The sequence below is a fragment of the Chaetura pelagica genome, unplaced genomic scaffold (assembly GCF_000747805.2).
Source record: "Chaetura pelagica isolate M959 unplaced genomic scaffold, ChaPel_1.0 scaffold132, whole genome shotgun sequence".
Classification (NCBI taxonomy): Eukaryota; Metazoa; Chordata; class Aves; order Apodiformes; family Apodidae; genus Chaetura; species Chaetura pelagica.
Genome location: NW_009952709.1, coordinates 2,907,791 through 2,929,535, shown reverse-complemented (window position 1 = coordinate 2,929,535; position 21,745 = coordinate 2,907,791). Strand labels below are relative to the sequence as shown.

General features: G+C 44.4%; 1 protein-coding gene across 1 annotated transcript in view; it reads right to left on the bottom strand.

Moving 5' to 3' along the window:
• The window catches only part of PAPPA (pregnancy-associated plasma protein A, pappalysin 1), a 182,973-nt gene that overhangs the window by 32,179 nt on the left and 129,049 nt on the right, over positions 1-21,745 (bottom strand). Inside the window, exons 13-15 of the mRNA XM_009994319.1 lie at positions 19,040-19,253; positions 9,637-9,805; positions 2,558-2,741 (exon numbers count right to left, since the gene is read on the bottom strand). Coding sequence (XP_009992621.1) covers positions 2,558-2,741; positions 9,637-9,805; positions 19,040-19,253 — 567 coding nt within the window. The remainder of the gene's footprint in view (positions 1-2,557; positions 2,742-9,636; positions 9,806-19,039; positions 19,254-21,745) is intronic.

Genomic DNA, 21,745 nt, shown 5'->3' with positions numbered 1-21,745 from the left:
TTTTTATTATTTTCTTTTTTAATGTCTTTACAGCCATAATACATCAAAAGGCACCTCCGCTGGTTTGACAAATTCAACTGTGTATGTCCTATGCATTTTCTCTTTCTAGGTGATGGTATTATTAAATCATTAAGGACTCTGTTTCCAGATGACAGGCAGACAATGCTTATTTCAGGAAATGCTATAACATAGGAGAAACTGCCGGGCCTGTGTAATCTTTTGTATTTCTCTTCCTTATTTTGTTCTTCTCTGAAAGGCAGTTTGCTTCATACATCAACCCCTCCTCTCCAAAGGAATGGCATTAACACAGCATTTGGTGCCATTCCATTCTTCATTCTTCTTCTGTGTTTTATCTCTTTCCTGAATCTTTCCTTTTTATTTCAATTTTGAGCCTTTTGGAGCAGCATCTGTTAGTATCAGAGTCACTACTCCAACACAATGAGGAGCCATCCTCAGCTGGGGACTCTTGGTCCTTGGGGACTACTATGATAAATGCGATTCATAATACTCATTAGAGACTCATTTTCCTTAGGAAGCTTTCTTGGCCAGAACCTCAAAGGTAAAAGGTACAATAGATCTATTTGCCTCTGCTATGACCTACTTGACTTCAGAATGTTAAGCTAAAAGTAGCCTAGTCTCAGTGTATTTTACATTCTTTGTTATTTTATACTGTATGTTGAAAAGGAATAAGCTTTTCCTAAGAAACAAAGCACAGCTATGAGCCACTAACCCTTCAAAAATCCCTAATACTCCATTGAAATCCCTGAGCATTGCTGCAGGAACTCTTCTCAAGCCACAAGGCATATTTTCAACAGTAAGCCAACCTCGGAGTTATCCAAAATAACACTGACAAACTGCTAACCCCAGAGCACTGCCATCTCTCTGAGAGGGAAGGAAGAGATCCAGGGCATGAGGCTGGAATTCAAAGAAGAAAACAAAAGGCTCTGGAGGGCTCAGGAAGGTATGTGGAGGAGCCCTCCTGCCCTATCCACAAAGATAAGAGAAGCCGCATTAAATCAGCCCTGGCTTTGTCTCTCCCCTTCTCGACTGCAGATGATTGCAGAGGTATTTTGTGCAGAAGGGAGCTCTTTTCTAGAGCACCCGCATGCTCCTCTGCTCTGACTCATGCAGCAGCTCTGCAGAGCAGCCCTGGTGATATCATACTTGCCACTGCAAAGTGATAAGCTGTGACATTACCAACAGTGGCTGTCATGACGTCAGTGATTGAATTAGGCATGAGTCATTCCAACACCATTCTCCAGAAGCTTCGTGGCAACATCTATTAGTCATCACCGATGGCTGTACACCAAATTGTGCCTTTCCCTCACAGCTCAGGGTTTCTGGACAGAAGTGAAGTGATGCTACACAATACAGCTGCACCCCCTGACCTGGGGGTTGGGTATTATCCCTCCAGCTGCTCCCACTGCACTCATCAGCCAAAGCTATTGTTGGTCATGATAAATATCATTATTTTCACTGCCTCCTCCAAAACGTTCCAGGCATTTTTAATGAAAAAACCACATCTTGTTTAAGATGATCCTCTGAGTGTATGAACAGAGAAAGGAAAACCTTTGAAATAAATATCCCCTTTGAGTAGTCTTAACTGTCACTGTGTGTTGGATGCTTGGGGTTACCCTCTTCAGTCAGAGTTAAAAGAATGAAGTCATTTAGTTACATATAAAGAAATCAACATATCGTCTCACTGAAATGAAGAATACTTTCCATGCCTCTTCTGGGATTTGCATGGAATCCTAGCAGAAAAGGTGATACCATATGTACACTAAAGCTTATAGACTATTTGTACCCGAGTTCACAACAGTGGTGAAGACCAGTCCACTGCAACATGACAAGTTAATTTGACTATAATGTTCCTTCAAATTAACAATGATCTCTTTTCTTGCTTTCTGAGGACCAGATCAAAAAGGGTAATGTGCCAGTGACAAGAAGAGTTAATGGTGCTGAGATGATTATGAGAATGTCAACAGAAAAGCAGCAGGGAAGAGGATGGTGGAGAGTGTGTTACTTTTAAGAACAAGAAATTGTAGGGAGCCCCAAACAAGAAGAGGAGAGAAAAGTCAGAAGTAGAGCAAAATGAGTATGGAAAAGGAGAGACATGATGGGTAGATTAAGAAAAATGGCTGTGGGGAACTGTGCCACTGGGACATGGGACTTCTCAGTTTTCTTCTGCCTTTCCAAATACATAGAGGAGGCATAGAAGGGAGAGAGACACAGAAAACAGAAGGTCTGGGAAAGATGAGAGAGTTTAATTTGATTTATCCCCATGACTTTTTCCATGTTTTGGTTGTATGGAAGCAATATTCACTGTCATTACTGCCTGGCCAGCCGTGATCAAGGAAAGGTCAAAGGAAGGTAATAGAGAGATGCAAAGGAACTTAACTTCTAATAGAAATAAACCTTCCCATAGAGTCTCATAATTCTTCATACTTAAAATATCATGAATAATTCTAAAACAACAGCAACAGTAACACACATGACTAGGAGCAGCCTGTTAGCTGTGCAGCTATCCCCAGGTCACTGCACAGCCCCCCTCCCATACCTTTCAGAAGAGCAGGAGGTCGGCACGTGAAGGAGCACTTCTTGCCAAAGGTGGTGCCCTCACTGCAGTTGAAGGTGGCTGGGTAGACATGGTACTGGTCTGGGACACCACAGTCCACGGGCTCACAGGTCACCTGCTTGTTCCACTTCCCATCTGTGCAGGTCATGGTGATGCTGGACTCCGTCTGGAAAAAGACACATGCCTACAGCCACCACAGCCAGCAAGGGAGAGATCAAAACCATTTCAAGCCTAATAATAGCCATTACTTAGGCTCACAAGTTAAGCAGCACCAGGCCCAGCCACTACAACTATAACTTGGTCAGCAGCTGTTAAAATCACCAAAGCCCCAGAAGAAACAGTGTCAGAGAGCCAGGATGTATTTGTCACGTCTGGGTGAGGCACCAAAGTACTGCAGTATAAAGAGTGAAGCACAACAAATAATCTGAACTCTTGTCTCTGTCACCCCCTGAGACAAGCTGGAAACCTGCTGCTCTGTCCTGGGATCAGAAAGGAACTATTTGGAGCTGACAGCTATCCCAGATCCCTGTCACCCTTACAGTGACACAGCCACTTTGATGGGATCCCCAGGTACTTCTGAATAGTCAAAATCATTCTTGAGTTTGAAGCAAAAGTCAACCTAATATGAACCCATGTGGGACTTCCATCCAAGGCTCTCCCATGAGGTGTCAGTGACCATTGGACTGAGGTACCAACGGAGGTGGCCTGGGACATGTCAACATCATGTTCACATACTGACAGCTGCTGTGGTGGTTTCTACTGTCAGATTGCCCCAAGGCTCCAAATGGTATCAGGGTCCTGCTGCTCTGGCACTGAGGATAGAGTTTTTCCTAGAGAAGTCTGCAAGGGACAGAGTTAAGAGAATCCTGCCCATATGTTCACCTGGCACTTGAGAGATCAAATACAGTCCATGCCTGTGCTCTGGTTCCCTAATGTCACTCCTCTGTCATAGCTACACAGAAGCTACACTTGTATGGGTTTGAGGAATAACCCAAACAATATAGGAGATTGAAATCCTGAAGTGCTATGGAGAGAGAAAAGTAGGGGGGAAGAGGTAAAGGAGCCACCAGTCCAAAGCTAAGATGAAGAATGCTCTGGGTGACCAAAGGACAGTCAGATATTGGCAAAGAGAACAGAATAAACAACATATCCATTTTCTAATTAAAAAAAAAAGATAATTATTAAAAACTAGAAGTGAAGAATCTGAAAGCAGGACTCTTCCCTCCATACCAGAATAAAAAGAGGGATGGAAGAAAAAGAAATATGAGAAATCCAAACACAAGAAGGGGAAGCTCCCAGTGAGGAATCTGACCAAGCTGTACAGCAACACTCCCCTGCCTCCAGGGAATATTTTATTCAGGGCTGGTACGCTCACAGGAGATCTGCACTGCCGACCATTGATCTGGGTTTATAAAAGGAAGGGGAATTTTTCTAGCACACATCAAAGGGACCTGGATTCCCTTTTTGCAAAAACACCCTAATGGTTTCAACAGAAGTTCAGACCTGTCTCCCTTTGATATATGGTTGCATTCAGAATGGAAAAAGCAGTCCCAGAGCTGAGAAACTGGACACTTCCCAAGTGGGCACAAAACCCCTTTTCTAGACCGTGGAGTTTATTTAAACAGGGAGCACTGCTGATGGAAAAAAATACCTTTGCTACACATTTAGAGTAGCACATTCTGGGATTCTTGGAGTGCTCAGGTGAAGTGACATTCTGTTCTCATTCCTAACCATTTTGCTCCCCAGTGGCTATTCATTCTGCCTTTGTTGCTGATCAGAATATCTGTACCATTAAAAGGTAAATATACTCAATAGAAAGCTGATGACTTGAAGATGCTTGTACTTCCAGGAAGTTGCAGTGTGATGGCCACAGGAGAAGGGATGGTCCTGAATATTTCTATGTCTTCATCATGCATACACATAGCAGCACCATCACATTTCCACCCTAGGGTGGACTGTTCCAGCCTTCAGCAAAGTCTCCATTTCTCTCAGCATATGCTATCATCAAATAACATCCCGGCACAGTGGCTGCTGGGCACCTCAGCTGCAGAAGGTTAAAACCAAGCTGTTGATGTCAGGGGCTACCCAAACATTATGGAAAAGACATGAGTCTTGTACCTTCTCTTCCTGGATGCTGAATTCATGTTGAGCACGAGGAAGCTCTAACAGTGATAGGAGATTCAACTCCAAGAATTCAGGAATAAACAGTTTAAGGACTAACACTTTATGAATAAACAGTTGCTCCTACTAGCTGTTACTGGCTGCTAAGACAAAATGTGGTGGACAAGGGATTTTTTCTAATGCCAGGGTTGCACATTGGATGTACCCTTACAAGAACAGCAAATAATTAAGGCAAATTCAGAGCCTGGAATATAACACAAAAGTTTAAACAGAAGCAATATCTATGCATGACAGTCATCTTTACAGAAAATGGGCCAGAACATTTTGCCCAAGCTAACACTTGAGAACACTTCAGCTGCAGTCATGGTCTTTGTTAGCAGAAAGCTGCAGGGCACTACAGCCTGCTGGAAACACAATGAGCTGGGGTCTCTCCTTCCTGGAAGAAATCCCTCACCAGAGCTCTGGTCCCACTGCACTTTATTTCTGCCCCTTTTCTAGACTTTAAAGTGAAAAAAAGAACACCCAAGTCTCTCCACATTCTCATCTCTGGGATTTTCTCCATGGTGATTTCCCAACAAAACACTAAGCAAATCTGGAAGAGTCACCTTCTTCCAGACTCTACACTGGCAAGGCCGTTCCCACACAGAGGAGCTGTGCCCATGTGGGTAAAAGCCTGGCTTCTCAACTTTTTCCAGTAATTTGTTCCACACTCTGTATGATGGAAGCTGAGGTTTTCAAGGTCAGACATAATAATGGCACATTTTAGAGAATGTCTATCATGTCATCACTTTGAGCAATAGGAGCACATGCATTTCTCTAGCAGAACATAACAGAGAACATTTCCCGCAATGGAGACAAAGACTAGTGGCTTTGATTGAAAGCACAGAGGACAACCCTAACATGGAAATGATTGCAGATGGCACCCACCAGCTTTCAACTTCTCTCCCTTGCAATGTCCCACTTGAAGGTAGGATCATTTGCAGGGCAGGACCCTGGGTTGCTGAGCAGAAGCCTGGCCTGGGGGTGTTTCCAGTTGACAGCCTGAGCCTTTGGATCTGGTGCTGGGTCTTTGTGGTAGCATCTGCATCTCCCACCTGAAGCCTGAGCAAGCATGTGCCTGTTTCGCCTGTCTGAGCTGACAAGGTCACCCAGCTCACAGCAGCACATAGGAAGCACTTGGCTTTCTCATCTGGTTTATTAGCTGTCACTTTGGGCATTTTGTGCTGCTTTGACTGGCATCACAGTGACCGCTTCCCTTCATGTCCTGCCTTCCAGAAGAAGCTTAGGCAAGGAGGGAGGGCTGGCAAGGAGGAGAAAAGAGGGGGAACAAAAAGGGCCTCCAAAGATACAGTGTGCAGTACAGTGAAGAGGATGCAAAGTTAAACAAATCTGGTGCCAGAAAGATTTGTTTCTTGGGACTTTTAACAGCCTGGGAGAATTCATGTCTCCTTCCTGCCGCCCAAGATCCCAGTCGGCTCCTTCTTCAAGCGATGCTTCACGTGTGAAGTTTCCTCTCCTTAAAAATGAACAGCTGTGCCCTCCCCTCTAAGTATTCTTCCACTTCTGCCCACTACTGTGCCTCTAATTGAACCCACATGAGCTGCGCTTTCTTTTCCTGGCATGATTGATGATGCCTTTGCACAACGTTAGGGAGCTGCTGGGTTTTAAATAACACCTCTTGACCAGAGCAGCAGTGGTGGTAGCTTCAAGGAGAGATGACAACAAGCAACTGAATGAGCAGGGCTTCAGCAAAGGACAAGGGGGAGAAAAACAGGGAAAAACAAAGGGAGGAAAGGGAGACAGGAGAAGAAGGAGCAATTCAGCTGTCAGGGGGGTGGGAAGAAATTGATGGAAAATGAAAACATCCCGAGATCTTCTTTGTGAGAAAGATACATGAAGTATTTTTGCTCCATCAAAATGCAAAGTATTTTTTGTTGTAGTTGCTGAAGTCCCTAAATGAGGATGAGAGGTAGCTCAAGATTCTGTAAACAGCTCAGCTGTTTTGGTTTGCTTTATTTTTTATTTTATTTTTTTTCTTTAATTTTAAAACAGTAAACAGTTTCTACTGCACCCAGTGATGATTGTTTTTAGGGTTTGGTGATTTTATGGGGTTTTAACAGAATTTGGGAATGGGAGCTTCTCAGAGAGCAAAGTTGAATGATTATTTTTTTTTCCTTATGACTGATTAAAATGGTGGGTTCAGAAAATACAGAAGCCAGAAAGTGCAGAAACTGTTTAGATGATTTTCAAAGACCCCTTAGATGCAAGAGGCTGATTTGAAATGTGACTTGTGGCCCCTACATCTCTGAGGTGCTTTTGAAAATTTTGCTTTTAGTTCTCTGTTCACCCCTGTTTTTCCTGCCTTTCAGTGAAATACGGAAGACAAATGTGGTTCAGATGCTCAATCAGGGTGCTTCCTTGGCTCTGCCAATCAGGATGCAGTAGTCACGGGCCACCGATGTTCGGTCTGCTCTTTGAGACGAGGCACCTCACCCCAGGCTCCTTCCTACCCAAGAGTGTGAAACAGCAGCATGTGCAAAGCTACTTTCCTTTCTCCTCTTCCTCATGCAGTTCCCCACACTGAGAGTTAAATGAGAAACAAAAGTAGTTCTAGACCCTCAAATTGGTTAAACAAACAAAAAAGAAACCCAACTTAGTGACAACAGTGAAACAAGCAACAGCTCTGAGCAAGGTTCCTCAATCATGGCAGAAACCTTCTCTGACCATAGATAACAACCCACATGCCCTATCTCATCTCCAAATGCTTGTGATCAGAAGAGGAGCTGAAGTTGGGAAGCAATTATGGAAGGAGCACAATGCAATTTAGTACGACACAACATGAGGAATCCAAACCACAGATTCCGGACTTTCTCGGATAATTCATTTCTTGCCTACATGTTCCACAAGTTCTGGCTTGAAGCTTTTGACACAAAGAAATAAAACAAGGCAACAGTGAAAGAAACTTTCTGTCCCCTTTCAACAGATCTCCAAAGCATATGAATTAACTTTAAGGCACGTGTTTAATGTGCCTAGTTGAACATGGGTATCTTTAAGATGCTCCACTCCTTCCCTGGTTTGAACAGTGACTGCACAGCACTGAGTAAAACAAAACCATTGGCCTCAGGGCTTTTATCAGTGGAAAAAAGAGGATGAAGTGCAATAGTAGACCAGGGTGAGAGGAAGTATGTTGTAATAGGCAGTGAATCACGTTAGCAAGGGGTGTTAAAATCCTCCACTCCTGTCATGTGAGTCTGATCAAGGCTCTGAAACCAAACTTCTCAGAGCAAAACCATATACAGTTGGCTGAGCCTCCCAAAAAGGTACTTCTTGAGTTTAAATAACACAGCACTGGTGAAACATGTTTAGGCTGTTTTATTTGGTTTGGGATTCCTGTGTTCTCAATGTACAGATCCCTTCCAACTATTTCCTGGTTCAGCCATTCAGGCTCATTTGAGAACTTTTTTTCTGCTCTGTAAAAATGCTCAGCTGGAGCTGGGGTTCTGGTGCTGATGCCAATTAGGATGGAAGAGGCCCAGCTCGCGGGGTCCTGTATTTGTTTTGTAATTGAGTTGAAAGGGCTGACTCATTCCCCTCCACTCGGTCTCCCCCCTCTGTGAGCTGCTGAAGAACACAATATTGCACAAATACAGACAGGCTGTGAGGGCACTCTCCTGCCCCCAGCCCTTCCTGGCCCCACTTGCATGTGTTGCCCCCACAACACAGGAGAAGGGTATGGGGGAAACCAACCCCATGTCACAGTCAAGTGATCCAGCAACCTTAGAGATGTGAACACAAACTGGGGTGCCTGCCCTGCACCCATGTATCTCATGCACCCTGCTCCCAAGGGCATGGTGAGGCTGGGCCATGTCCAACTGCCCCAGCGCAAAGGACCTGCATTATTTTAAAGTTTAAAGAAGCATGGAGCTCTTAGAGTGAGTCCAGAGGAGGGCACAGGCTGGAGCACCTCTTTTATGGAGACAAGATGAGAGAGTAGGGGTTGTTCAGCCTGGAAAATAGAAGACTCCAAGGAGATGTTAGAGCATCTTCCAGTGCCTGAAGGAGCTACAGGGAAGCTGGGGAGGGAATTTTTGCAAGGACAGGTAGTGACAGGATGCTTTAAACTGGAAGAGAGTAGATTTCAGTTAGACATTAAGAAGAATTTCTTCACTGTGAGGGTGGTGAGGCAGTGGAACAGGCTGCCCAGGGAAGCTGTGGCTGCCCCATCCCTGGAAATGTTCAAGGGCAGGTTGGATGGGGTTTGGAGCAACCTGGTCTGGTGGGAGGTGTCCCTGCTCATGCTGGGGGTCGGATCTAGATATCATTGGAGTCCCTTCCAACCCAAACCATTCTATGATTCTATGAAACTGACAGTTTTCCTCAATACCCCCCACACTGCATCAAGACAATCTGCTTTTGCAGGACTGGATTATTAATGTATGGCTTAGAGATGGGGAGGACTCCTTGGCCCACTAGGGTAGGTTTTGTGTGCTTTGTTTGGAAGTGTCAGGGTGTGGTTGGGAGCAGATGGACTGAAAAACTACAAAGGAGTTAGGCCATTGTCAGCCTCAACTCAAGGAATAAAAATGTAATTTTTTGCCCAGAAACTGGTTGTGCAAAAAAACAAACACTATACCACCAAAAAAATCTAACCAAGAAACACTATTTGGCTGAGCAAAACTAGTGAGACTAGAGAAGCTCTGAACACCTACTTAAATCATTTGGTTGAATATTTTTAAATTTGGCAAACATCTGAACTTTGCTCACTGTCGGTACCTCTTCCTACAGCTCCAGGCGGCTCCTATTCTGGTGAGAATCATTTGAATAAGGCCTTGTCCTGAGGCTGAGCTGAGATTTTGGCTTTTAGACTGGGCTATTTTGCAATTTCCCTGCATCTTTGCTTGTCCCTCTCTTGTGGGTCACACAAAAGCAGCAGAACAAACCTGGCTCTTGCTGAGGTCATCGTCCCGCTGGACTTGCAGGACGTAGCCTGTCCTGCAGCTCACGTTGCACTGGGCACCGTTGAACCAGCCACCAGAGGTGCAGTCCAGCTGAGCGTTCTTGATCTCCAGCTTTTGGCAGTCAGTGGCTTCGCAGGAGTAGTGGACACAGCTGGGTGGGAGACAAGAAGTGGTCTTTTTATTCAATTCAATTCATTCCACAAGAGCAAGCGTATCTGACTGACAAGCTCATCGCTTGGCAGGCACACAGACTGCACAGCAAACCCGACTCAAAGAAGGGCTTCCCACCAGTGAGCACACATCTAGTTTGTCTTCTGAAGGCCAGTGACAACAGTGATAGCAATGAGAGCAAATTACAGGTCTTGTGACAAAAGGGAAGGGCTTGACAAATCTGCAAAATTACTTGCTGTTCTGCAATATTCATAAAGAAATAACACAAGAAACTGCCCTGTGGCCCTTCCTACTCCTGCATGAACATGCATCCATCCATCCCAGGAGAGCGCTCTCCCTCCAAGAGCAGTCCTCACCCCCATCCAATTTTAAATCTCTGCTGAATTTGGGAGTGCCCGATATTGCTGGTGATAAGTGTGTATGTGTGAGGAGGGGTTGCTGTGATAGACACTCTTATCTGGGAGAAACTCGATTGAAATCAACACATTAATTTTACTCCACTTCATGAGGAACACCAAACATCAGCTGTGTCACTGTGTTGATAAGCTCTTATCAACCTCAGCAGCCTCCTGTCATTTCAGATATCTCCAGTTGCTATCCTGCCATCCATAAAATGTTTCCCTTGGATGGCAACACTCTGCTCTCCCTTCAGTGAGTTCTTGTAACATTTAGCACAACTTGTAAAGAGAGGGGTTTGTTTTATTTTTGTGTACATAAAAGATGCCTGGTTGACACAGAATCTTTCACCATCTCTGATGACCAGAGTCAAACATTACAGGACATGTTCAAATGTGAGGATGGGGCAGTCCCAAAACTAAAGGATAATGAAAATGCTGAGGATCTTAAAGCATTTCCAAAGATGTTTTGTGGATTAGAGACAAAAATTCTGGGGTTAAGGTTTCCTACAAGGTGATGCACTTCTCCTGAATTAAACTGAATTGAAGTTAAATACAGTTAAATGAATTCTGAGGAGGGAAAACTGACTTATTTCACCATCTGTGTGGGTAGGGAAGAACCTGAAACACAGAAAGTTATTGAAAGAAGGGAAAGCAATGCATTAATACATGCATTTTCAAATGGATGACAAGCAAGATACTCATATCTCCTAGAAAATGGATTAACAGCCACCAAAACCCCATCCACCTAAGTGAGCACAGGACTTAGCATGTACATGGTGTTTTGCTGTGTTGAAAGCACTGTGCAGACATTATCTAATTAATTTTCATTACACCCTTGTGAGACACTTGGGCTGGTATTGTTATCCTCATGTTACTGATCGAGGAGCACATCTGCACATGTCTCCACTGAGCTCTAGATCAGATTAAACGACAGCATTATGTCCCTCCACAACTCATTTCTCTGCCCCAGACTAGTGCTATATGGGAAATGCCCACTGCTTGTAATTTAAAGTTGCTTGTTCAGTGGCAGTCCTTCCCTGGAGTGCAATGAGCCATCAACAGTTTCTACATTCAGAAAGATCTTATTTCCTCATCGTGTTCAAAGTATTGCAGCTGACACGACTGAGGAAGGAGAATTCCACCTCTGATGGCCAACTCAATACCCTTGGATGCAACAAACAGCACCCTGTCTATCAGCACTACGGTTGTGATGCTCATTATGTAAGCAGAACAGATGATCCTCTGCCAGAGCTGACCTGCACCAAGTGGTCCAGCCGTCAGCAGGATCAACCCCCTCCGATACCAAAGGTTTCATGCATGTTTTCCAGTCACTGTGACTCACAGCCTGACATAAAATTTAAACTGCCATTGATTTCACTTTGCACCGATCAATAAGACTGTGGACGAGGTGGTGGAAGAACAAGCAGACAGTACATCCTAGTGCCCAGGTGGTGTTCCCTGCTGAGAAAGGAGGCGAGGAAAAAAGCCTTGAGCAATTGTCCTGTAAATGTCCAACACAAATCCACCAGGAGAGTGAACTAAAGACCTTGCTCTGTTCCAGCAGCAGCTCCTAGGCATCCCCACACACTGTGGCTTCCCAAGTGCAGCAATACCTCACTGCTGGCCTCACTGCTGACCTCACTGCTGACCTTAGTGCTGACCTCACAGCACTGCTGGCTGAGTCACCAATTAATGTTAGCAAGAATACTAGAACATGGATGGCAAGTGAGAATGTAAATGATGAATGACATCATGTCAAACCCTCCCTACGTGTCCCAGTTACATCTCCCCATGAAGGCTGACCACCACCCTGCTCCCCTCCATTCTCCAGGGGCTGCAATCTGAGTTCCTCCCATGCAAGGACTCCAGAGATGAGGAAGTTGGCTCACTGAGGAAAAAAAAAGCAGCATTACTGCCAAGCTATTCTCAGAAGTACAGAGTGAAAGCCTTGCTTGCCCATTGCAAAACTGCAAAATCTGAAAACCTTTTTGCACTTAAGTGGGAAAAATAAAACTATAGCAGACCTATTCCATTTAATATATTATATGAATAAGTGCTACACATTGATTTAGCACTGAATTCAGCCTTGAATGGCTTCAGAGGGAAGGTAGAGCCTAAGAAAACCTTTACAATTTGCACAAGGGAAATGCGGAGGAACATCACTTCAGTGAGTGACATCACTTTTCATTTCCACCAATGTAAAGGAAAAAAAGAAAAATCTGGTTTCTTGAGTTCATATCAGGACACCAGATGAGCAAGAACAGGCTTAAAAGTCCTACAGAACTGAAACTCCACAGACAAAGGCATTAAGAAACACTTATTGTGATGTTCTTCTCTCTGTTTACAAGTCCCCTTGTGGTCTTCTTAAATGGCCAGGGAACATTTTTAGCCACCCCCTCCAGGCTCCAGATTATGCCTTGGTTAGCAGATCATCTGGGCAGCTCTCTCTGTCTGTAACTCTATATGAATGACTTCAGTGACAAACAATACAACCATTCACTTTTTGTAAAAAAACAACCACTGCCACCAAATGTTTCCAATTTAAATATTTCTGGTTCTCTAGCTACTGGTTCCAATTTGGTATCAGCTACTGTCAGCTGTAAATCCCAATGAATTTTGAAGTCACGATCCTGAATTGGGTTCTGCAAATGCAGAATTAAAAAGAAGAAATTAATATATCCAAGTAGGAAGTTTAGACAAAGAACCCATCACATCCATATTACAGAATTGTGGGTTACAGAAGCTCTTGCATGGGTACTGCCATTTAGCAGTGGTTAATCATCACATGCTCCAGAAACTGTGCATTCCTTGGGAAAAGAAACAATATAGAGTATCCAAGAAACAAATCCTGGCACAGGACAGCTTATCCCATTTTCTTGCAATCAAAACTGGGTGGCTTAATCAAAACCCATTAAAATCAGCCCTGTTCTTCCCTAGATCCCCAAATGTACCTGGGAATTGCTTGCCAGAGGATGAGCTGGCCTGGATGATGGGAGGGACCCAAGGACAATTCTAATGATGTACTAGTACATATGTATTGAACAAGTGTCAGTGTCTGGGATATTCCCTGACAGTGTTTATTTTACTAAGTCCACCCTCAGGAACCACCCGTTCCTGTTCTTGTTCGGGTGGTGGATGATTTCCTGCAGCAGCATTTTCACACCAAGCTGAGTGCAAGGAGAAGTGGATTTCTTGCACACTTTCCACTGTCAGCAGCATGTTAAAAATGTAGACCAAGGCAGCCTGCTTCAATGGTGTAAAAAGCCCTGAACTTAGTTAGCTTCACATGTAGGCTGAAGTCCCGAGCCAGCTCCTTATTCAAATCCATTCTGCCCATCCCTAATCTAAATGAGCTCAGTCATTAGCCTCTAAATCTTTATTTCTCTGTGCCAATATTGGCCCTAATTCAGCAAGGCACTTAAATATGTGCTTAACTTCAAAAGCACGGCTAAGTCCCACTGATAGATTTGACTACAGGGGGATATAAGCAAATAGCTAAAGGCTTTGCTAAATTGAGGTCTTAGTGACACAATCCTAGAAACATTTGTATTTTAATATGTTTATAGAGAATTATAACAATTAAGTGGAAATCTTCCTTCCTCACACAAAAACAATCCAGGACTTCCTCTTTTGAAAAGCTTACAGCAGCCAAACTTTTTTCCTCACCCTGGGGTCAAGCACTTTTCCAAGAACTCAACATAGTGCCCTAATTATTAGTTGCCTTTGTGGTAGCTCTGACAAATACACACAGACACACACATATATGCATAGGTGGGCATCAAAGGTCACAGTATGCTCTCATTATGGGAAGAACCATAACATTATCTATTGCACACTGGATAAACTTCCTTTTCCACAGTTCAGACCGGCCTGACCTGCAGATCTGAGGCATGTTTTGGTTTTCTTCTATGCCACCAGACACACAGCTCACACAGAGGGAACATTCTGAGGGTGTTTCTAACAGATTTATCTCTATTGTACGTTCATCTCCATTATAGAGATTGTTGCCTAAAGGCAACAGGTTTTGTCTCTCTAATCCAAGCATATATGAACCATATTGAAAAGCAAAGGCTGCTAGCCACAGTTCTTGTCTTAAAATTAAAAGGTATGAACTGCGAAGGTGGCAATGAATTTATCTTCAGCTGAAACACATTGGTCTCCATGAACTAACACAAAATCTCTAAGAATATCTACCCAATTTCTCTTGGGGCTCAATGGGGACTAGTGAACATGTGCTGACTGTGCCCCTGGAAGAATGATCAAGCCCTTCCCTTTCAGGTGTTTGCCTTCAAATCTGGTCCAGGAGAGTGACCAAAAGAGTAGCACCACCTATGGTCCTTTCAGTGGTCTCAGTGCCATATGGTTGGGCCTGGCCCTGATAACAATAACAACAAAGCCATAAATAAAATCGATAGAGTCAGGAATGAGGATAAACCCAGAGAGCTGCACAAAACACTTGATCCAGGTAAGCTGTGGGGGAAGGACTGGAACCAGCACGTCCCCACCACTGTCCCTACTGCCGGCAGGGTAACGCTCTCCCTGGGACCAGCTCTGCCTTCAGCCTCCCTGCAGCCCATTGCATAAGAAGTTCCTGCCCTGGGGGGGTCCATATTGAACAGATAGAGCTCCCAAGACCCCAGCACCCTGCCAGCCTGGAAGCTGGTCACAGGCCTGGGCAGCAGCAGCCCTGCAGGTCTCCCTGCCCCAGTCTGTCCCAGCAAACAAAGAACCCGCATCGCCTTCCACTTTAATAAAAGCCAAATGATGCCGTTTGCCAATTACCAAAATGGGGCGAAGGTTAAAAACCCACTGAATTATAACACATGTCAAGGACCAAAGCTTCTATGATTAACAGTTCTGTGAGAAATTCATTAATTTCACCAGAAGTGAGCTGACAGAGATTGTGCTTAATGACAGAAGGCAGGGCAGGGGAAAGGCAGCCGGATCGGGAAAGAGAAAGCTGCATTAAATCACACACACAAAAAAAAAGAGACAAGGAAACCTTTTTTACTCCCTTCCTTATAAAAGGGAAAAAAAATAAGAGTTATAAAGGGCGGTTGCATTTGTTCCACAGCTGAAGATTTATCTTCATAATTTCTTTTTGGGGAAGCTGACAGCAGGAAAGAACAAGACAAAGAGAAGAGCTGGAGTTGGCTGCATCTCCCTGAGACTCATTTGGGGCAGGAAAGGGTAAAGTTCAGAGGAAAGCCCTCCATGGAGGCTGAGGAGAGGGCAAGCAATGGTGTGTTGGCCAGAAGTGGGGCTTGGTCCACAGGGCTGGTGCCCCCCAGTTGCCCAGCACCCAGATGTGCACACTTATGGAGGAAGGTAAATCTCAGATCTTCCCCACAGAAGCAGTTTAGCAGTCAGAATATGTTTGTTCCAAGATTTAACCAAACAAAAGAAAGGAAAACCTTTTTACTACACTAATTAAAAAGCACAGGGAGCTGCACAACTTGAGGAACAAGCACTGGAGGGCCTCAAGCAGTCAGAGCCTGCTCCAGAAGTGGGGAGGCTTATCTTCATTATGAACATGAAGTTAATGGAGGATTAGAAAGCTGGAAACTCCTGAAATCCACAATTCTGACAGCTGAGTTGGGGTGTCTACCTGAGATTCCACACCTCCTGCCTACAGTTTCCATGAGAGGAGCAAATGCCATCAGTGAAATGAGGAGGGGACAGGTGTCATGAACAGGGCAGGGAAACACCACCGAGGGAAAGCAGCACTTCATAAGTGCTAGGGACAGAGAGGCCCATCTGATGGTTCCCACATGGTGAAAACGACAAAAACCTGATTTCTGAGGACCTGCTGTCAATGGCAGCCCCAAGGCACCAGGCTTTCTTGCTGCTCAAGTGACTGTGGGGTCACATCTCTGCTTTTGCACACCCAATTTCACCATCCAATCCATGAGGCTAAACAGGAGATACCGAAAGTATCATAATTTGAGCTATAGAGCATGAGAGAAGAACTGGGCCATTACATCTGGTCTAAGGATGCAGTGTGAAAATAAAGTGTCATCTTTACAGCACATCCCCAGAAGTGAGGTAATCTTGTGCTGAAAACAAAAGGACCTTGTGGTCAGCAGAAAAATCATCAATAGGAAAAATACAACTAGAAAGTACAGAGAGTTTTGCAGAATTTACTTGGTTTAGATTTTGTTGTTGTTGGGTTTTTTGGCTGTTTGTTTTTTTTTCTTGTTTGTTTTTGTTGTTGTTTAGGTTTTTTTGTTTTCTTTTTTTTTCAAGATCTCTATAAATGTCTGGAGAAGAACGGAATGGATTTTCAAAAGAGTAACAATGACCAAGAACAACTGCCTATAAAGTTCAATGGGACTTTTGCACTCAAGTTCCTTTTTCTCTTTTAAAACACTAACTGTAATACATATTTTAAGAAAGATTAGGGAGTGCATATTTTATTTTCAGTTATTAAGTTCTCACTATACCCATGGAAATGATCCATTTGTCCTCAAAAGAAAAGCTGTGTTATATTTTAAGGGCCAATATATTTCTTTTCCCTCACATATTTAAAATCTGCACCCTTGCCTAGAAGTGTCTGTATCTGGCTGTAAATCCTATCCAACCAAAATAGTTCTCCTTGAAGAAAGAGAAATAATACCTCTTATAAAGAAAAGCCAAAAAGCAGGCAAAAATATCCATGTTTACCTAAGGAAAATGAAAGCAGTAAAATTGATGCTTACATATAGTAAGGCAAGTTTCTTTAAAAAATATTTTAAAAACCCTCAACATATTATACAAATGTAACCTGTGTGGAAAGGGGAGAAGTGAAGGATGGACACTGTGGGACTGGTGCTCAAATGGGGTCTGATGGGGAGATGGTGAGCACAGGAAAACCCACATCTAACTTCTGAACTGGTTAAGAATGCATTTTTTATTTCTCTGTTCTTTCTGGATTGGGTAAAGGAATAGAGGAAAAAAAATGGCAGGTGACTACAAAGACATCACCTATTATTTCCTGGCTGCACAACTTAATGCACAACTTTCCCTTCATCTTGGATACCTGAACTGCCTGGAGTTTCTTGTATAGAAAAAAAAAAGAAAGCATATATGGCCACCCAAAATGACCCCACCACAAGGCAAATTGGAGATTTTCCTCCATCAATGGAAAAAGTGCCACTGATTTCAATTGCCTTTGGATCAGGCCTTTATTTCAGAGAGTTTCCAGTTCTTTGACTGACATGGGAAACTTTATGATCAATCCAGTGTTGTAACCTGCAAGACCTGAAACGTTCCTTTGAACGAGTGAGGCTCTGAGACGAGTTTTTGAGAGCAAGAGGCTGAGATGGTTCAGTGCATCATGGAAACAAAACAATGCAAAATGCAAAAAAAAAAAAAAAAAAATCAAGGAAAAAGAAAAAAAAAAGAGGCAGAGGCAACTGGTGGGTGATTCTTCTTGAAGAGATTTCTAAAGGTTAGTTTGCTGGGCTGCAGAGGCTCACTGAAACTTTGCCTAAGGGGAATGCATTTTTTATTAAGGAAATAACTTTCTAAACACAGAGCACTTCTAATTTCATAAGTGAACAAATGGTTCAATTCCTACCGAAAACTTGAGAGGGAGGAATGTGGTCCTGCATCCCAGCCCTCTCCAGCTCCCTGTTGCTTCTCACCATCTCCTTCCAGTGGGTCTTTCTTGCTCTTTTTCTGTCCCGTTCCTGCACTGGGATTTGGCCAAACTTCCCCAACGAGACTTCTCATCTGAAACTTGATCCTGCTGTCTTTGGGCCTCTGAATTTATACAACCTATTGCACAGAATGATCAGACTCCTCGAATCTAGGTCAGAACACACTGACTGGATTGATTTAGCTATAGATATGCTCTTATTTTTTACTCTTTTTTCCTTCCCTCTCTCCCTTCTCATCCTCCCGCCTTTCCTGGAATAAAAGCAGGTCCTAAAAACAAGCCAGAACATTATAAAAAGAACAAAACAACCTGACAGCTTGTTTAGGAAGCTGAGCAGAGGTTTGCTGGGATATGCAACTTGTTTTACTACTGCTGCTGCTGTGGTATGACGACTGCTCACAACTTTGAATTCACAAAGGAAGGCAAAAAAATTATTCTTTAAGGAGTTTTGCTAAATTCTCCCCTCTTCTTTTCACTGCCTTGCTGAAAGGATCCATGAAGCTGCCGCAGCAGAGGCCATGAAAGGTCACAATCTCTGTGGGATGCTGTAAAGCAGAGGCTGAGAGGGGTTGGTGGTGATCTATTGATGTGTCTGTAATAACAACAAGAATAAAACGGTAGCCATAAACCTTTCATCCTGGGGGGTCCCACAGAGCTTTTCAGAACGTGGGCCGGATCCGGAGAGGTGCTGAGGGCCCTTACCCAGCTGTAAAAGCACCATGAATGCTGGTGGCCAAGCACCCAGTGCATGGGGCTGAGCACCTTGCAGGATCCAGCCCCACTGGGGCAACAAGTATCACTTTGTCTCTGCGATGCCGCTTCCGTGGGAGGTCCCTGCAGCCCTTCAGCAGCACAAAGCGGTTTAGATTGAAGCCGGTGTGTGAGTGGCAAAACTGGTGCTGTGCTGGGGAATGTCTGGAGAGTTAACTGGCCCCAATTCCAAGCTTAGGATAAAGGAGGGAGGAGAAAGGAAGAGGAAATAATTCACTAACGGTATCCCATGTGGGTTAAATGTCCCATCCATCCTGATCAATGAGAACACTGCCGGTTTTTTACCAGCGACACAAAGGGGTCAGCAGGGTTCAGCTGCTGTGCCCCTCCTGCCCCCCCCAACAAGCCCCAGCACAGGGGGGGGCCTGGGGCCAGCCAGGCTGAAGGCAGAAGCTGCCAGGCTCACCTCTGCTCCGCCGGGCTGTAGGTCTGTCCTCGCTGGCAGCTGCTGATGGTGATGGGGTCGAAGTTGTGGAAGGAACGCAGGGCCACCCCAGAGATGGCCACAAACTGGGAGCTGAAGCTAATGAGGACAGCCTGGGTGTGATAAAAAGGGTGACTGAGGTCATGGATGACGGGGATAATCAGGGGATTGTTCCTGCAGCTCAGGACGTGGACACCTGCCAGAGGAGAGACAAGATCAGAGGAAGGGTCAGACTTAACACAATCGCTTCCCAAAGCCCTGGGCACTTCAGAAGCATTTCACCCATAGGAAGGGCCCTATAGAGCTGAAAAGTTATGGTAAGCTGCCTGGAGGGGCTTCCCAAATGGCTTCGGAGAGCTTAGAAGAGAAGTATATCCCTCCAGACAGCTGAAGAAAGGCTGCCATTCTGTCTGCAAGCGCGGCAGGCTCTCAGAGCAGTTTCTTTAGACCACAGCTACATTCCTATTGTGCTCTGTTAAATCAGGAGCAACCATCACGGAGGAAGCGGAGTCGCACTATTGTAAAACCGGCCTGGGATGACAGTTGGAGCCTTTATGCCACGCATCAAACGGTGCCGGCAGGCTGGGTGGCTTTGTGCACCATGGGCAGTGCCCCAGTGGCTTGTTTGTAGCTGTGCATGTCATTAGCACTCTAGCACTCAGCATAAAACTTCTCCTTTTTTTCTTTTCTTTTTCTGCAGAAGCTCTACATTCAATACACCCAGCGTTGGGATCTCTTGCTTTTTGTGAAGAAGGACAAAGATGGTCCAGGGGAGAGAAAGAAGAGTGATGGACCCACTGGGGATTTTACAGGTAATCTACTTTGAGAAGAAAACAATTTTGTGTTGGGAAAATAAAAGTGTCTCAAGATGTCAAGGTGCCCAGAAGCACCAGAGAGGTCAGAAGGAGACTTAGTGACGGTCGGAAAGAAATTCCCACCTTCAAGTTGAGGCAACCTGAATTCAAACAGGCCAAATCCATCTCAGGAGTAACTCAAAGAATAGACAGCTGTTGGCTGGCCTCAACATTCATTAATGGAGATTCACAGCCTGATGGCTGACAGCAAAGCCCTGCCTCTGTGGCATCACTCCGAGGATCAGCTTGGCTCCAGCTCCATTCCTTTCGCTGGAGCTCCCCCAGACACAGCTTTGGCCCAAGCCCTTTGGCTACCCTGATACACTTATGAATTCAAAATTTAAATACATTGTATTTCCATGTTTAACTGGTTCAGACGGTTCTTTTATTTTTTTTTTCCCAGTTCAGGTTTCTTGATGGAAAACGAAAGGAATACAGAAAGTTTTCATTTTTGCTTGGAAAGTGATTTCCTGGGAATTAGACAGACTTCTGACCACTCTCTTTAAACATCTATCTCCCACTCTCTACTTAAAAAAAATCCTCCTGTAATAAAAAATAAAATAAAAATTTAAAAAAAAGCAAACCTCTTTTTGTTTTGGTCTTTACCTGACCCTGAAATAACCTCCCTGTCTACTTGCCTCCCACAGGTCTTTTGATATCAGCTCCTTGTGGAACGGTGCACGTTTCTCACTTACAAACAGGTGCAGTTAATACTCAAAATCCCGGGTTCCCAAATTCTTTGGAAGTTTCTGCCTTCTCTGATGGAAAGCCAAGAAAGACCTTATGGTATGAGGCTGTTTATTCACTTCAGCTTCATTCCTTGCACTCAGGTGGTGTCCACAACAAAACAGACCCTCAGAGCTGTGCTGCACTTGCTGGTGTTTTCTAACCCCAACAAGGTAAATGGGGGCTGAACAGGTCAGGTTCATTTAATTAACCTGCCTTCATTAGCAAAAAATCCCACTCCAGATAGCACAGGTGCCCATGGCAGGGGAGTTAGAGCTGTTTCCATACTTGCCCTTGTTCCTATAGCTCTGGATCCACCAATTCAGTGCTCAACAGCTCTTGCAAAAATACCCAACAGCTGAACCCAAATGTTCTCTATGGCTTTGAACTAACATTGCTGAGGTGTTTGGCATCCCAACCTCTCCATCTCCTACTCAGAAGAGGCTTCTCATTATTTTCTGGAAGTCCACACTGAAAAAACTTGCTCTGATCGAGGTGAGAAACTGCACTTCTGGACAGACTTAATTTTGCTCCTGGGAGTTACTTTAGCAAAGTGAAGACTGATCAAGCTGTAAATTATTGCTGCTTCCTTCTGGATGTAGTTTTAGTTTACCACCAACTTCTACCTGAGGCTGGCTGACCCTCTGTAGCCTGCACCTAGTGCATGCCGAAGTCTGCATCTCAGCTGCAGCTTCTAGCTTGCCATGGTGATAATTCAAACACATCAAATAAAAATGTCCAGGAAAAGGACATAATGTCACAACCAGAACTCAGACAAAATAGGGACTGGGAGCTCTGCCTGAGTAGGAACTATTGGGTAGCCTACCTACATGTCTCTGCTCCAAGCCAGCCTCTTCAGAAAAGGTCAGAGGGGCTTTTCCATGAAGGCAGCATTTCAGCTGTGAAGATCTCCCGGCGTCAGTCTGAGCCATGCCAAACTCATGTTGCAACTTCATCAAGGATTTCAAAACCTCGCCCTCAGTTTCCTCTTTGCTCCTCTTTCTTGTTCTCTTTCTCTCATAATCTGTCTGTCTGTCTCCATAAAATGTCACATTAAGTATTTATTGGCATGCTTGTGTCTCCAGCATTTATTTCTCAGAGGGAAAGA